This window comes from Boleophthalmus pectinirostris, unplaced genomic scaffold (assembly GCF_026225935.1).
Source record: "Boleophthalmus pectinirostris isolate CB_2022bp ecotype Guang Dong unplaced genomic scaffold, ASM2622593v1 HiC_scaffold_23, whole genome shotgun sequence".
Lineage (NCBI taxonomy): Eukaryota > Metazoa > Chordata > Actinopteri > Gobiiformes > Gobiidae > Boleophthalmus > Boleophthalmus pectinirostris.
The window spans coordinates 7,175,628-7,193,357 of NW_026571207.1; the positions used below are offsets into that span (position 1 = coordinate 7,175,628).

Sequence of the window (17,730 nt, forward strand, 5' to 3'; positions counted from 1 at the left end):
TAACAACAGTCTGCCAACTACTATTGTTATTCTGAGTTAGACAATTAAAAAAAACAAACAAAAAAAAACTCTATCTATAAGAGGACCACCGCCGACATCATATTTACAAACTTTATGTGCTATTGACAGAGCGCTTCACAGATGGTGTCTTGACATGTGCGGCGGGCAAGTGGAGCTGAAAATGTCACATCATGGCGCATTGATCAGTGTGTCAGGGGAGCACCCGCCACTCTCCCGTCGCACCGCATCGCATCCCTTTGTCCAGCGCACCCAGAGCAGGAGCGCGCCTGCCATCTGCTGTAAACAAGTCATTACCAACAGAGCTCAAGAGAAAGACGTTCAAGACATGACTGACATGATGTTCTGAGTGAGTGTGGTATGTGAAACATAGAAATGGGCCAAACTAGCTGCAAGATGAAAGTCAATTCAAAATGTTAATGGACAAAAAGGCTGCAGAAGGGGGTATTTCACTTTTCTGGGTATTAACCGCTAACACCTAAAATATTTAGATTAACATGTTACTTTTTTTTTGTTTTGGAAATGCTGTATTCACCAAAAACAATGTATTAACATGTTTCATTTTCACTTTTGATGCTCTGAGTCTTTTCTCCTTTTGCTCACCATGCTAAGTCATTCTCCCTTCAGAGTGCCATCACAACACAGTCAGTATTCATGAAGCTCATGAAACTACTGCACACTTGCATCAGGTTTATCAAGTTGTTATGTACAGTTTTGTATCATGTTTGTGTATATTTATGGAGGATTGTCATGTGGCATCACGGATGACGTAGGCTTGTGGGTGGAGCATTGCACAGACTCTTACAGCTGACAATAAGGAGGGTTCAGATAGGGCCCAGGAGAGATCACTAATTTATTGAAACATGGATGGATGATATCTAAAACCTTATTAAGCATGTTTTTTTGATGAAGGAATGTTAAAATGTTAAAACCTCAATTTTAATAGACACAATTAGCAAACTGCAAAGGCTGCCATGTATGAAGTACAATAATTTCCTCCACAAATCTGCGTTATCCTGCATTAAAACCGCTAACCCTGTTGTTTAGACCTGTAAAAACATGTTCTGAAATGCGATTTTTCGTAAGTTTTTCAGTTCATATTTCAGTCTTTTTGTCAATCCCTCCGGAGGCGTTAAAAATTTGAACTTTGAACAGAATCCCATTATTAAAGCATAAAATATAATCATGATGGCAATGCTTGTCAGGAAAATTGCAAATAGATATTTATCCCAAATTGTTCTGCCCTAGGTCAAATAGTCAGCCAAGGGCAACAGAATTGAGGATTTGAGAGAATTTGTGCCAACAAATGCCGTTCATTACTGCTGCGTGCTTATATTAACATGTAAGACATATTCCTCATGACCTACTTTAATTATTTTGCCTGTGGTACTTCCCATATTCTCAGTATAAGGACAGACTATAGCTCAGAACCTCCAGAATTCACTCACTGAGCTGCAGAGGTTGCACTAGCACTGAATCATGATTGATTCAGATCAGAGAGAGGCATTTTAAGTTTAAACCAACTGGATTTTAGCATTGAAACTAGCAGCCCAAATGAGAGAGTCATGTGAGGCTCATTTTGCTTTCTGATTGAGTAAACATCCTGAAAACCACAACATCAAATTATAATATTTTGTAATTAAGAATAAATCAACATTGCACTTGTTTTCAGTAAAAGCTGCATTTTAGCTGCAAGATGTTTATCTCATATCTGGGACACAGGTTATTTTTTATGGAATTTTAAATCTAAATCTTACATACAGTTGCTTAAGAAAAACTCCACAAATTACACTTTTGAACTTGCATGAATGAAACAGACTGCAGTTATGTTATGCAGGCATGTACAGGCATGCATTGTGCCTCCTATTGTACACCCAGAGAACCAGGACCTATTGTCATTTTCTCAGCTTGATCAGAGCAGGGAACTTGAAGATCTCAGAGGGAGGTGAGAGGAGAGGTGATGGCAGCAGATATGTGAGACTAGAGAGTGAGAGAAAGCGAGAAAGAAAGAGGAGAGAAAGCCAGCACTAACCGGACAGACACAATCATGATAAGATTGAGACTTGTAGGCCTGGTTTCCACTCGACAGGAGCTGTGGAGACTGAAGCAGTTACACATTTTGAGCCTTTATTTCCCAAGGTAAGTTGTCAAAGGCCCTGTGCCCAATTCTGAAGCACAAAGAACATGTTTTAGTTTAGACTGTTGGCCTCGCCCACTTAGTCCATTTTCTCAGTCTGAAGTTGCATCATCACAGAGAAACAACTGTCTACAATAGTCCAGACAGTTGTGTTTACATGCTTTCAGTAGTGGATGAAGGATGAAGAGAAGGGATAAAAAACATGACTGAAATCTGCTTAAGGAAAAGTAATAAATTAATAAATAATGATAATAAAATGTACTTAAATTATAAAGTAAATATATTTCACACACATTTTAAGAAGTGTTAAAGCATTAAATGTAGCAGTACTAATATGGAAATGTGCAGTAGAAACTGTACAAATGCAATTCCATTTTCAAATGTTTGTAGTGAATTTAATGTATACATTTCAGTTTGTTTAAATTCTGAATTTCAGCACAAAAATGTGCTGAAAAGTAGAAAGAAAGTACAGATACCTGCAGTGACATAAAAGTTATGTAGCTGTAAATTTACAGACGTATGTTTGTACTTAAGTACATTATGGCAAAGGAGAAATTCAACTGGCAACTGGACAAAAGTTTATTTGGTCGAATACATTTCGCAGCTCATCCAAACTACTTCTGGTCAGATGCTGGTGGAAACTTTCTTATATCTGCCTGAAGGGACGAGCTAACTACACTGAAACTACTCTGAAACTAACACACCTACTTGTTTACGGTTTCTGTTAGTTAGCTAGACCTATTGAACTTGCACTGAGTGTGGGGTCTTATTAGCAAAATCATTCAGGGCCATAATGGAGCTCTCACACCTCTGGGCCTGACCTGGCTACAGCTACAGCAGCTCTTGTTTTGATTTAGGTTTGAAGATGGAGTTGTAAATAGGAGATAGATGGTGTCTGAGGCCTCCATTTCTGTTTAAAGAAGGATTCTCTTTCTTAACAAAAATATCTTCTTTAACTCCCCTCTCAAACCATTTCTTGTCTCTGGCTAAGATCTGTACTTCACTGTCCTCAAAGGATTGGCCCATGGCTTTTAGGTACAGCAGAGATGTACTGCAGACTGAGGTCCTGTGTTGCTCTCTTGTCTGTGTTGGTACATCCTCCTCTGAAGTGGCTGTAGCTCACTCACTGCAGTCTTCACTACAGTGATTGGTGTAAACCACATTGCCTGAAAGACTGAGGGATTTTTCACACATTACTTTTACTTTTGTACTTTGTTACTTTCCACAATTGCAGTTTCCACCCAGCAACACCACCTTTTTAACAAAAAACAAAAACAAAAAAACAATGCTTATCTGACAGTCATTCATTCTCATCCAACAAGGATATTCTGCCTCATTTCTAAAACTAGAATAAAATAAATATCAGGCACAGGGCCATTAAAGTGCTGAAAACCAGAACTAGTTCATTTTAAACAGTTTGCAGTGGTCCAAAGTTTTTCCTCTTTTACATTTTGTATTGCGTACACCCTAAATATTCACCACAATTAATTTACAGGTCCTTTTCACAACCTTCAGACACCAGAGAGAGGTAAAGGTAGTAAGAACTTGCATGCTACCTGATTATCAAGACAATAAAAAGCTTTCTAAACTGAGCAGCTTATACAGTATCCATATATCTGTACTGAGGCAAGACACTTTTTGCTCAAATAGATGGGAAAACTTGGGTACAGGCCTTTTAATACATGTCGCCTTGTGTCCATAATCATTTGTGCATGTTTATAGCTCTCATTTCCCTTGGGCACCTAAACAGAATACTATATGCATAATGGCTGTACTCACATCTTAATGTCTATGCAGTGCCCATAAATAAAGCTCTGTGCATCACTGCTCTCCATTACTCACTATCACTGTCTGGTGGCTTATGTAAACAGGGCCATGCAAATGAGACCTTGGGGTTAAAGTGTGTAATAAAAATCCAATCAAATCCAACGTCCAATGTGTGTTTCATTCATTCATAGTATTAAGTGGGCTATCATACACATATTACATGTCTTTTCTATCACAGCATTTTACAGTAAATATTGTAGCTTTCTTTTCCATTGTGTAAAATATTATTTTGCTGTTTTTTGTTTTGTTTGTTTTGGTTTTTTGTTTTTTTTAATCAAGGCCATGATCTTGGATAATACAGTCAAGCGAAGGACCTTTAAACTTTTTGAAAATATAAACAAATTTTGACGCCTGTCAAGACACCAAAGTGCTTTACATTGCATTATTCATTCAGTCTACACTCTGTAGAGGAAGTGTCCAGGGTGAAGGAAATCTGGGAGTCCCCACTTAGGCTGCTGCCCCCTCAACCCAGCCCTGGATAAGCGGAAGAAAATGGATGGATGGACACTCTGTAGTGGAACGATACTATTGTGGCCACAACTGCCCTGGGACAGATGGAAGCGAGGCTCCCAATCTCCCACCACCAACACTCACACACATCGCTTGTCACGGGTGCTCCTCTGTGGCACGTGGTATTCCCAGTGGTGCCAGTACTAACCAGCTTGTCTCAGCTTCTGAAAAGTGACAAGATCAGGCTTTGACATGACAATATGGCCACTGATTACCTGAGGCACGATTATGAACTCTGTGTTAAATGTGCTAAACTGACAAAGGAATTATGAAATGGTAAATGGTCACATTTTTCTATAGCGCTTTTCCACCTTCAAGGCACTCAAAGCGCTTTACAACAAGGAACCACTCACCCATTCACACACCAGTGTACGCAGACACTGTGGGCAAGGTGGGTTAAGTGTCTTGCCCAAGGACACAACGGCAGCATTCATCTGTGGGAGCTGGAATCACACCAGCCAACCTGTGGACCTGTGGGCCAGTGGATCTGACCACTCAACCTGTGATGTTTATGTCAAGAGCTGGATTCGAACCGCCAACCTTCAGATCAGTGGGCGAATGCTCTACCAACTGAGCTACTGCCGCCCAGTAAGTGAAAAGATAGCCTACTTTGTAATAAAAAGCAAGCATCTCTCATTGTGTTATAACAAAATTATACACAAAGTTTAAATCTGATTTATTTACAATGGGCTGCAGTTTATCCCCTTGACTATATTTGCCACCCTCTTATTTGTGTTATTGTCACTGATCTAATCAAAAGGAAGAATAGCTGTGCTTATACAGCTAATGGAGCTCCAGATAAATACAAATCAGAGAAATTCTAACTTTATAGTCTATATCTCTATGACTAATCCACAGTCAAGTGTTTGTGCAGATCCTCTTTTTCCTGTGATGTCTGTGTTCACTCGGAGGCTGCAGACAGCATTGGCACGCTACTGTCCAGGGAAACTCACAAATTAGTGGGAATTTTCCACCAATTAGCGATGCAATATTGTTTTATTAATGTCAGTATTTTGAGGCCACACAGTCTTTGTGTTTTGTGTTTAGATTTTGGTAGTAAATATTCAGAATATGCATACTCTTTGTGTTTTGTTGAGATACAGTTTTAAGTATTTGGCTCCACATTTTAAGCCAAGACCTAAGACCTTGACTCCTTTGAGCAACACAATGAGTAATATATGTATGTTTACTCATGCAACACATATCCTTTTATAGCCTCTTCCTTATGCTAATAGGGGTCACTGGTCACGGACAGATACACAATAGCAAATGCACACTTCCAATCACGCTACTATACCGCCTGCGAAACGCCTCTGACCTCCTCACCTCCGCTCCGCACCTCTACGCAGATCCGTGTTAATGCCGTGTGACAACCATCGCCAAGTCAATACGCAATAATCATAAAGACCAGAAAGCAGAGCAAAAGTGCACTGCAAATGTCAGCCCACTCTGTGTTTAATGGACAAAGAAAAGGAAATGGGCACCGGACAATGTAAGTCTTACGTCAATGCTACGTAAACCGTGATGGCTGATTAAAATACCTGTCAGAGCACTATCGACTGGCTTCAAGAGGGATAATGGTTGGAGGTTGGTTCAAAGAATGACAGGAAAATGAGTTTCTTTGTGTTCAATATGCTTGGAGCAGGTGTGTGTCAATAGGCAAGGCAAGGCAAGTTTATTTGTATAGCACAATTCCTACACAAAGTAATTCAAAGTGCTTTACAGAATAAGAAATACATTAAAATCATAATAAAAACAAATCAAAACATAAATAATCATGAAGATTAAAATTAAAAAAGAGAGACATAAATTGGGGAGAAGAGTGCAGAATGAAAACCTTTCAGTTATATGCACAGTTAAACAGAAATGTTTTTGAGCCTGGATTTAAACAGCGTCACAGAAGAGTCTGTCTCACATGTTCAGGAAGACTGTTCCAGGTTTTAGCTGCATGAACCTGAAACGCTGACTCCCCTTGTTTAGTCCTGACTCTGCAGGAGGCCGGTCCCTGAGGTCCTCAGAGTGCGAGATGGTTCACATGACACATGTCACAGATGTACTTTGGTTCTCGGCCAAGGAGAGACTTGTACACAAGCAGAGCTGCTTTAAAGTCTATTCTCTGAACCACAGGAAGCCAGTGCAGAGACCTGAGCACAGGACTTATGTGCTCGTACTTCCTAGTTCGAGTAAGGACCCGAGCTGCAGCGTTCTGGATGTTCTGCAGCGTCTCACAGCTCGTTTGGAGAGACCAGTGAGCAGACCATTACAGTAGTCTAACCTACTGGAGACAAACGCATGGATAAGTTTCTCCAAGTCTGTTTTAGACAGTAAACATTTGATTTTTGCTATGTTTTTTAGATGGTAAAAGGCTGCAGATGTTATTGATTTGATGTGGCTGTTAAAGTTCAAGTCTAAGTCCATTATTACCCCTAGATTTCTTGCCTGATTTTTTGAGCTTTCAATCATGTTAAGACATTGTTCCCTTGTCAAAAAACATACCTGGGGTTTTATTTAGCTACTTTAATGCTTGCTTAATGGATTCTGTTAAAGGGCCCATATTACTCTACTTTCTGATCTAAGTTTTAATGTTTCCTCATCAAAAACATACCTGGAGTTCTTCTTTCACACTGAAAAAATACTCTGTTCCATTTTGTAATGTTATTATGTAGTTATATAGGAAGTGCACCGCAGTGTTTTTTAAACTCCATACACTAGGGTTGGGCGGTATCCAAATTTTTATACCGTTAAATGTCCTCAGGATTTTACCGGGTTACATGGTATTACCGTATTGCCAAAATGTTTTGTATGACAACGAAAGCTACGAAGCCGCACCACTATACGATCTATGTGTATGACCTGCAGACTTATAATCTCTGAAAAGTTTCACATTTTCACGGTTTCACATCCTCTGTCGCAGAGAGAACACATATATTCCACTGAGTCATGTCTTTTAGTCTGATAGAAGCTGACTGCATCGGCGCACAAGGAGGGTTGTTTTTATCAGTGCTTTATAGTTTATGCATAGTTTATGTGGCTTTAAGTTTCGTATCTGTAAAATGTAAACAAATGTGCACCTGAAGCCAAAATGGTGCCAAATTGCAGAAGTACTAGTATTTTTTTTGGGACCAACTCGCTTGTGGCCAGACATGCCATCTTGTCTTGGTCCCCCTTATGAGTCATCTCCCCACGCAGTTAAAAGAAACATTATAGACACTATTAGTTTTAAATCGTAATTGTAAATTGAAAATACGACCACACATTCATTTGTGGTCAGCAAACAAATGTATGTATCAATAAATTATAATATTATATTAGGTGCGCTGCAGATTGTTTTAATGATGGTAATGAAACTGATACCAGTGCTACATTTTGATACTGCGGGATACCGTAATACCGTATTACCACCCAACTCTACCATACAGCTTCACTGGAATCATTTGGATAATTTCATCTTGGGAATTGCAAATCTCTACTGAACAAAAGCTAAAAGGCAGCAGCTAACTTGAAAATTACCACTACATGACATCGCAAGGGGGAACAGAGCATTTTGAGTTCTGGAGATGAAGACAGACTAATAATAAAGAGTTACTCAAATAATTGTGAATGAAACAGAACACACCAGGTATGTTTTTGATGAGGTTATAACATGGTATTACAAACCAGTGCTAGGGGCAAAGGAAAGTAACACAAATGAGATGTGATTTAAGTTAAGTGTTTTTGTAGTAAATGTAAGTAAGCACAATAACAAAATAATAATAAAAATATATATATACATAAGATTATAAATCAGAAGTTCAATAACTCTAAATGGATAAGGCTAATCAAAGAAAATACAAATGTCCAAGGGCTGAGCCATATTGGCAATCACAAACAATAGGTCTCACATGCAAATTCCACAGTTAACAGGAGGCAATGAGAGACATGTCTAGAGTGGAATGTGGTGAGCTGATGTTGTAGTCCAGCTGCCAAGACGAACAGATGTGCAGCACTTTTACTGGGTGACACTCTGACAGGCTCAGGAAGGGGACTGGAGGAGGAGAACGTCAGTACTCCAACCACTGCAGCAGGAAACTGAAGCCAGCCCAGCAGAGGTGAGGATGTACCCCACCAATCAGGTGCCAGGTTTCACACAGCACATGCAACTAGCAAAAGGCACAAGGGGTAAAATTAACGGTGAATGCAGGGTGAGGTGGGCCCAGGCCACGTGCCGTAACACCTGGGTTAAAGCTCACAAGGGTTAATCTCGTGTAATATAGGACCTTTAATTAAGTCTTCTCTCATTTCAAATTTCTCAAATTTGTGACATCAAAGGTGAAATTGCGGAGGTCTTCTACTTTGTCAAAAAATCACTGTTAGACTTGCTCTGACTATTTCTACTGCATTCTTTGTAAACGTTATAAGGAACTGTGTTTTTTGCTAAAACACAGTTAAGATCATTACATTTGTATCAAACATTTGGATAAAATCCTCCCTAGTGTGATGTTATCAATATGGAACTCTTTAAAATAGAATCTATACATCTCTGCTTGTAATGTTCAATATAATTTCAATGTTTCTACAGGTTGGTTCTTGGTGTAAAACTAGAATTTATATTTACAACATGTATTATCCCACCAGCTTGAGTCGAAATGAGACAATCGGCAAAATCTGTCATACACAGTGTACATGTGCACTGTATGTACAACAGAGTGATTTGCTGCTCTTGTGGCTACCTCGCTCACACACTGAGCACTTTTTGAAACTTTGTTTTTGAGCTCAGTTTTTAATATTATATCATGGCATTTTAACCAACTAAGAAGTGCAGCAACACAAGTAAGGGACTGTTAGATTTTGTGAAATGAGCTACTTGTTTTTCTTGTATCCATGGAAACCATGCTAGAGGGTAGCTAAGGAGCTAGCTGAGAAGCTAGGGTGGACATTTGAGATGCTACAGGCTTTTTACACCATATGTGACAGCAGATGTGGCAGACAATCTTACAGAAGAAACAATGAGGGAATCGACCCTTTTGTCACCAACGAAACACCAGAGCAGAGTCAGAATGAGACCTTTCCTGTTGTGTTCACCTGGCACCCACTGGACGCTGCTGTGATGCTGCAGGACACAGAGGAGGGGCACTTTTGGCTCCTCCACATGATCTGCTGACCCTACCTGGCCAGTCCTAAACTGAGACACAAAGGCCACTAAGATGCACAGTATAAATGTTGCAGCAACATCAACTGCAACATTTTGCTGGAGCAAAACATGAATTTCCCTCAGGATCAAAAAAAGTATCTCTCTCCCTGTCTCTCTATAACCCGCCTAAGTAAAGACTTGCAAGAGTTTAAAGACCAATAACAATTCAATGAATGGATAGTTTGTGTATTTTGAAATGCCACTTTACAACATTCACTTGTAGTCTATAGAAGTTATGCTTTCTTCCATTACAGGGTCACTTTTCCAGGGAGGTTAAAGCTACTTGCTTGTCTCCATGGAATTGTAAGTGCTTTCCCTGGAATGTTACAGTATATAATAGTAATATGTGATAACAGCTTGTGCAGTTTCAATTTGACACCAAGACTAGTAGTCATTCAAACTGATCCCAGGACATCTAAAACCCTTTGCTTCTGTAGTGCATGTATTGTATGGACTTAGAGATTGTCCTGAATGTCTATTTGATGCCACTGAAGCTGAAGAACAGTGGACCAGGGGTATTTTAGTCATTTTCTCCAGTGATTTTGCATTGTAATTTTGGCATTTTCCAACCAAAAGAAAATATATCATCACAGTGTTATATGTAATTCTGGTTCTGCAGGTCTTAAATGTGAAAAACAGAAATAGTTCATTTAAATTTGTTTGCAGGGGTCCAAACTTATTCCTGATTTACTTTAAGCATTCTGAACAAGAGTTTATACACGGTAAATTTTCCAGTGTAAAAAATCCATAGTAAAAGTTTTTTTACTCTTTAAGAGTATATATTACAAAAAATTGAGTGATACTCCCTCTAGCGTCCTTGTAAAAACACAGTGTAAGTCCTTCAGTGTCATAATTGCACTGAGAAGCTCCGCCCCCTCAAACTCCTCTCAAACTTTTTCGAGTCCGCCATTTTTCCCTCCTCGCTTCACTTCGACCAGTGGCCGCTACAAGTCTCAAGTAAGTAGTAGTTTGGCAATTTCAGCTACATTTCAAGTATAAATGTGCTAGAATGGCTGGGTATAGCATATTTATTTGTCTACCTTGTGATGTTTATGACATACTAAGCGGTTATATCGAGCCCGCGCGAGGTGCGAACGGGCGGGCTGGCTAGCTAGTTTCGGGGGAGAAAAAACGGACACTCAATTTGAAACGAATTGCCAGATATGCAGTTTGAAAATGGTTCTAAATGGATAATTATATTCTAAGAATCTACATCGAAGGGGTAACTTTCAAGTATTGCTACCAAACGTAAGATTTTATTCTCCGTTCAATTCATTTCAATACGGACAGTGACCAGGAACGCCCCGTCTCCGTCTATATCATGGTCACAGTCTGCAAATGTCTTTGCTACACTTAGCAAGTAATGTGCGCGACTAAGAACTATAATCTGAAGGGTTTTTTGCGTTGTTTTAGCATTAAGTAGTTCATGTGTACTATTTGATTGAATCTGGACTATGATAGGGAGCGTAGCTGAGGCGGACCATGAAATAGTCGGTGACAAAGGACTATGTAAACCGGAGTTTTCTTAAGGATGTGCTCATAATAAACCCAGTCGAATTGTGCCTGAGCACGGAAAGCCAAGCACCATAAATGTGTCTAATGTGAATGCAAACGATCCATATCCAGGCGCGGAACATTTCCATTTTGGCTCTGTTTGGGGAAGTGAACTAAAGTACGGCACGTTACCTTGTTTCCGTGCACACGCACGACTTTAGTGTACGAGCCCGGTCAGGGCTATGCGTGGAGGTGAACCCGACTGGAGAAAGTGTTTTAACTCCTTTCCAAAACGACCGACGGATCCGCGCACACCATAAATAGGACTGAGGATGTGAAGCCCTGTTGCGAGCGCGGCTCCGTGTTGCCATTGAGTCACGGAGGAGCGTATCACAACAGGACTCGTATCGGCGCCACTATTTGTGTCCTCTTGTACGTATTTTCGCCGCTGGAGCGTTAAGACATCAGCTCGTCATGTAAACAGCTCTGTGTGGTGACGTCACTGTACCGGTGCCGTGTTTTTATTTGTGCAGGTGAACGTGCAGGCAACAAAATCTCCCACATTCGTGCCCGAGCACGGCAGCATTGGTGTAAGTGTGCACAAAATAACGGTTGAACTGTATGGATTTCATAATACAGTGAAGAGTGTCTTGGCATTATAAACATGTTCTGTCTTTTTTCAGGAAAAATGCTGCTGAAAGTTAAAATAGCCAACGTCCAAAAATTTGTTCGAGTTCCTGAGCCGAATCTGACAGCATTTCTGGATGCAGGTAAGTAATATAGTATAATGACCACATTTTCAACTTGTAACTGGTAACTAATAAATAATATTATTATTAAATATCAGAACAGTACTAATCTTAACTGTCAGATGTGGTGCTGGTATTACAGCAACAAATTACACTGAAAAGAACAGCATTATTTAGTTTTAATTCAATGTTTGATAGCAGTAAATATAATGAACTCTGAGAATAATTTTGCAAATGAAACATGGCTTGTAAGTGATTGAAATGTCCTTTGTGTATGGCGGAGTCACATTTTATTTACAAATTGTTCATACTGTTTATTTCTTATTAGCATTTACCAAGTTTGGTGTTCCAGCTGTGACAGAAGGTGTACGTGTCCTTGACAGTTCTGGAACTGAGCTTGATGAGGATGTTTTTGAGGATGTGGTAAAGGATCCTCAAACTGGTGTTCTGACCATCACATATGATACTGGTTTGTATTGTTTGTTAAACATGACTTGGCCACTCTTTACTTTAATTGTTTTTCTTAACTCACTGATGGTCTCAGAACACAGTATGTTTTTAATGTTTGTTTTACTTTTCTTTTTACAAAGGGAATGTTGAGAGTTTCTCTTCTCCTGGGCCTTGTGCTTCTTCACCCAGCAGTGGTGACTCCCAGGACACAATCATACTTCCTGTTAGTCCTGCTTCGAAGCGTCAGCGGCTGGATGACGAGGCTAAGCATGTATGACTTAAGTGAAGGTGTACAGCTTGAATACTGTATATTTTGAATTGCTTGGTTTTAATACCTATTTCATTTTTCTTTTTATATAGTTGGTGAAAGACATTCTTTCCAAAAAGCCTGGGGGAGAAAGGGTAATAATGGAGTACAATCGAACTAAGTCTTTGTCATATCAGCAGCAAGAATGTTCACCATTTTTTTTCGGGTGTCATCTGCCAGAGAAAAATGGGTATGTTTTTATTTATCTGCAGCTTTTAATGTACAGAAATGGTAATTTATCGTTCTAATTTTGCAGTACATCTCCACCCAGACGAGTGAAAGAAAAATATGCCAGAGGAATTGTGAGCTTGTTCCCCCATCTCTGGGACCCCTTCTCAGAAAATGGACACGTGAGTAGTATATTTCAGTGAATTAGTAATTTCTAATCTATCTTGTATTCACTAAAAATCTTTTTTTTTAATTATTATTATTATTATTATTATTAATGTTACATCCAGGAGCATTATTATGATGGTAAAAGTGACAGTGGCTACTTGGCTTGGAGGCTTAAATACATTCAAAGATGCAATGCCCAAGAAAGAAAATCAATTGAAGGTAAGTTTTTAAAATACATCAAGACAAAATATTGTACATTTTGAGGGCTGTTTTGTCCTGCAGTTATTTTGATTATTTGTGCATTCTAGCCTCCTCCACTGAAGGAATGAGCGGTGACGAACTGTTGGGAGGACCAACAGCCAGGCGGGAGTCCCAGTATCTTCCAGAGCCACCAATGAGTGAAGAAGAATGTCGAGAAGCCATGTCCCTGATGAAACACTCCTCTGATGAAAACACAGTGAAGAAGAAAATGAAGCAAACGTTTGCTCATCGTCGAAGCATGGTCCTGGACCCCCAGTTGTCAAGCAACATACTGTCACACTTCCCTCGATTCAAAGACGTCAAAGGATTGGTAATTATCAATTATGAGTATTGGAATTGAGGCTATGTCTAGACATCAGATATTACGTGCATATTTGATTAGTTAATAATTTTGTAGAATAGGTCTACTCATATTGCAATGATTTAAAACCTAAATACATATATTTATCCCTTTTTTACTGATAAAATAAATCTGATCTGATGAATTTAAGGTTCATAGTAAATCAAAAGGCACAATCAGCTGCAAATTCATCAATCCATTCTCTCTTAATACAGATTGAACAAGATTTTGTTCTGATGTTTGGTGAGGATGTATCTGGCAAGTTTCTGGAGAAATGGCCAACAATGTTCAAGGAGAAGATAATCAAGCAGTGCAGAAAGCTTCCCTCCACCACAGAGCTAAATGACCTCCTATTGGCTGCAGATCCTCAGGAGGATGATGCTGATGGTGCTGACTTTGGTAAGTTATTAACTAACCTTTCAAATTCTTTAACATGCAAATGACCTCTAAGAATTAAAATTCAGTTCAAAACATAACATCAGTTTTTAAGTAAAACAATGTGTGTTGTGTTTTTCTTTTTTTCTTTTCAAAGGCTGGGATAGTGACTTTGCTTCTATTTTGTTGCTTCTGCATCTTGTTCCACCCACTGCTCAAGGCCGTAAGAAACCGGGGAAGATGTCAGCATCTCAAGCAGAAAAACATCTTGTGGTCTTCAAGAAGGTGTGCATAGTTTCTTGCTCATCACTGGAAAAAAAAAGTTTCTGACCATGTTAACCAGTGCAAAGTTGCCTAAATTTTTTGTCTGTCATAAGAACAAGTTTATGCTGTTATTTTTTAAAACTAAACATCTTTTACATGTTTTTCAGAGTGGCACAAGTATCGAAGAACATCTCGACACCATCACTTCTAGCACTCAGCCTTATCTCCTTGCTGTTGGCACCCAAAGGAACAGGATCAGCCAGTACTTCATTATCCTGGACAAGACTGCCATCCCCTGTATGTCTAACTCCTCTTTAAGTTCTTTTGATGAGTTGTTTAAGGCACATTTTGTGTTTGGCACATCATACCACACCATGTTGTACAACATGTACACATTCATTCAGACCACAATTTACAATATTGATGTTGGCAAGGTGAGGGAGAGACCCCGTATTGCAGAAATAAGAGCAAGGTTACTTCATTAGTGTTTCTATGAAGTGCAGTGTTTGCCGAGCTGAGTTCCAGAGTTCAAATTTGCTTGTTAGGCATATCAAACTGTTCCATGGGTTTCTTCCAGGAAAAACCCTCCGTCTTAGATGTGTTGAGACTGGATGTGGTCGTGTGTTTGGTTCCTTCTCTGGGTTTAGAAAGCACTTAAATGCCAAGCACAGTGACCATAGTGCAACAGCTACTGAATTGGCTGATGTTGTCCCAGATGTTGGTGGCAGTTGTCAAAGTGAGACACACATGGGTTACATGGAAGAGAGAACTTCAGATGAGCTTCAACCTTCTAACAAGAGCACTCTAGATATATGCGCCTCTGCAGTTGCACAGCTTAAGGCAGCTGGTTTAAGTCAGTCAACCCTGAATGGTTTTGTTTCTTGCATGGAGGAAGCTTTTACTGAGATCCACATTCAGGCTAAAAATGCAGCTTTACAGTGTTTGTCTTCACAGGATACAGAAATTATGAACAAAATTGAGCAGTCCTTTCATATGCTTGAGAATCCATTTACACCCATAAATTCAGAAAGTAAACGAGTAAAACATTTTGCTGAGAAATGGAAAATTGTTGACCCAGTTGAAAAGGTTCTTGGCACACGATTTGATAGTAGAAGAAACAAATCTACTGGTACCTATGAGCAAGTTGTTGTTACTGATAAATTTGCATACATCCCAATTTTGGAAACCCTAAAAACTGTTTATCTAAACCCTAATCTGGCCGTAATTTTAAACAGTCCACATAATGAAAATGAAGGCACATATTCGGACATAATGGATGCCACCTATCTGAAAGAAAATCTTCTCTTCTCTCAGAAGATAGATGCTTTGCAGATTCAGTTGTTTTATGATGATTTTGAAACTGCAAATCCTCTAGGCTCCAAAAAGGGGATTCACAAATTGGGTGCCATTTATTTTACATTGAGGAATTTCCCACCGGTTTATAATTCTTCACTATCAAATATTTACTTGTGTGCTCTTTTTCATGCCCAAGATGTCAAGCGGTATGGTTTTAACGCTATACTTGAGCCTCTTGTCGGTGATCTTAAAATTCTTGAGAATGAGGGTCTTAAAGTTCCCAGGTCTGATCATGTTGTTTATGGAACAATAGTTCAAGTAACAGGAGACAATCTTGGCTTGCATAGTATTTTTGGCTTTGTGGAGTCATTTGGGGCTCGCTATTGCTGTCGCTTCTGTCTTCTTGAAAAAGAAAAATTCCAAACTGTATTCTGTGAAGACAATCCTGAAGTAATATTAAGAACTGTTGAGTTACATGCACAGCATTGTCAAACTGCTGACTCAGACTCTACACTGTCTCATGTATTTGGTGTGAAACGCAGTTGTTTGTTGAATTCACTGCAGTATTTTAACACAGCCAACAATTTTGCTGTTGATATCATGCATGACATTCTAGAGGGTGTTGGGCAGTTTGAAATGAAGCTTATTCTCCAGTACATTCAAGAAAACTATATTAGTGCAGAGCAGCTTTCAGGTAGAATACATGCTTTTGATTATGGCTACATTCAACGGCGAAATCGACCACCAGGAATCAAATTGTGTGATGGAAGCAATGATTTGGGACTTAACGCTATACAATCTTGGTGCTTACTGCGCAACTTGCCTTTGTTGTTCGGGGATTTAATAGAGACAGGAGATGAGCATTGGGAACTTCTGCTTTTGCTTCTCCAAATTGTCAACATTATATTTTCTCCTGTTCTTTCTAAAGGTATGACGGTATACCTAAAACATTTAATCGCTGATCATCATAGACTTTTTAAGCGCTTATTTCCAACAATGAATCTCCTTCCGAAGCATCATTTTATGCTCCACTATCCCCGTAGCATAAGAAAAGTTGGCCCAGTCCTCTACTTTTGGTGCATGCGCTATGAAGCCAAACATAACTTCTTTAAAAAACAGTTGAAAAGCTTCAAAAACATCACACTGACTTTAGCCAAGAAGCACCAGAATTGTATGGCGTTGGGCCAGGAGTCATTTACCAAGGAACAGCTAACTTTAGGTCCAGGAAAGATCATCCCACTTTGTCAGATCAGAGAAGGTCCAGATATTGCTTCCAAGTTGAAATGTGACTTATCAACAAATGTATTTTCCGTTAAGTGGGTTAAATGTCATGGGACAGAATATCGTCCAAACTGCATTGTCTGTACAAAGGTACTTTCTGGAATACCTGTGTTTTATATGATCAAAGCCATTTCTGTGATCAATGAGACTGTTGTCTTCTGTGGTGATCTTATGGACACTGTCTGTTTTGACCAACATTTCTATGCTTTTAAGATCCAACGGCATCCAGACAAAGTTTCAAAAGTGTTTACAGTGAGCGAACTGTGTTACTACAAGCCATTTGATGTTCAAATGAAGTATGGAACTTTGGATTCATCCAAGTATGTTGTACCTTACTGTCATTTTGTATCTTAAGTCAATGTTTTATTGAAATGATGTTTTAACATAAATAAATTGGCATTTATATTTGCAATTTGTGGTTTTATTTCTTTAGTAGCAGAGTGTAATTTGCACTATAAAATTGTGAAATTAACTCTTGCAAGAGTAAATATGATGATTAAATATGACCCTTACAAAGAGTAATTTTTACTCTATGGAGTGTTATAGCTGTTATTAAAATCACTCTAATAAGTGTCATTATTAGCACTGCAACAGAGTAAACAATGAACACTACTTTTAGTACTATTCACTCTGTGTAGAGTAAATAATCGACTAGAGTAAAATTCTGAAAACACTACAGAGTGTCATCAGCTTACTCTTTAAGTGTAAATTTGACACTGAAAATTTTTACTCTGAAGCTAGAGTAAATTTTACTCTGTACAGATAAGGACCATATACACTCGGAAATAGAGTAAAATTTTACTCTTTAAGTGTTAATTTGACACTTGGAAATTTTACTGTGTAAGCACCTTTCACAACTCTCAGACATCAATGTTATTAGATGCAGAGACCATGCTATGGTCTTATTATTTTTAC

At 39.0% G+C, this 17,730-nt stretch overlaps 1 protein-coding gene across 1 annotated transcript; it reads left to right on the forward strand.

The window, feature by feature from the left end:
• Positions 1-8,586: 8,586 nt before the first annotated feature.
• LOC129410732 (uncharacterized) lies at positions 8,587-14,768 on the forward strand. The gene is made up of 13 exons (XM_055159613.1): positions 8,587-8,673; positions 10,494-10,619; positions 11,690-11,750; positions 11,840-11,926; positions 12,234-12,374; positions 12,496-12,626; positions 12,716-12,852; positions 12,919-13,012; positions 13,121-13,217; positions 13,307-13,569; positions 13,815-13,998; positions 14,132-14,259; positions 14,406-14,768. The coding sequence occupies exons 1-13, from the start codon at positions 8,587-8,589 to the stop codon at positions 14,721-14,723; spliced, it is 1,854 nt and encodes a 617-aa protein (XP_055015588.1). The 3' UTR covers positions 14,724-14,768.
• The last annotated feature ends 2,962 nt before the right edge of the window (positions 14,769-17,730 follow it).

What these genes read in the sequence shown, in the direction of transcription:
- LOC129410732 (XM_055159613.1), top strand. Translation starts at nt 8,587, where the DNA reads ATGTACCCCACCAATCAGGTGCCAGGTTTCACACAGCACATGCAACTA. An exon ending in GACCATCACATATGATACTG is followed by an intron (nt 12,375 to 12,495) that starts GTTTGTATTGTT and finishes CTTTTTACAAAG; the next exon opens with GGAATGTTGAGAGTTTCTCT. An exon ending in CCTTCTCAGAAAATGGACAC is followed by an intron (nt 13,013 to 13,120) that starts GTGAGTAGTATA and finishes TGTTACATCCAG; the next exon opens with GAGCATTATTATGATGGTAA.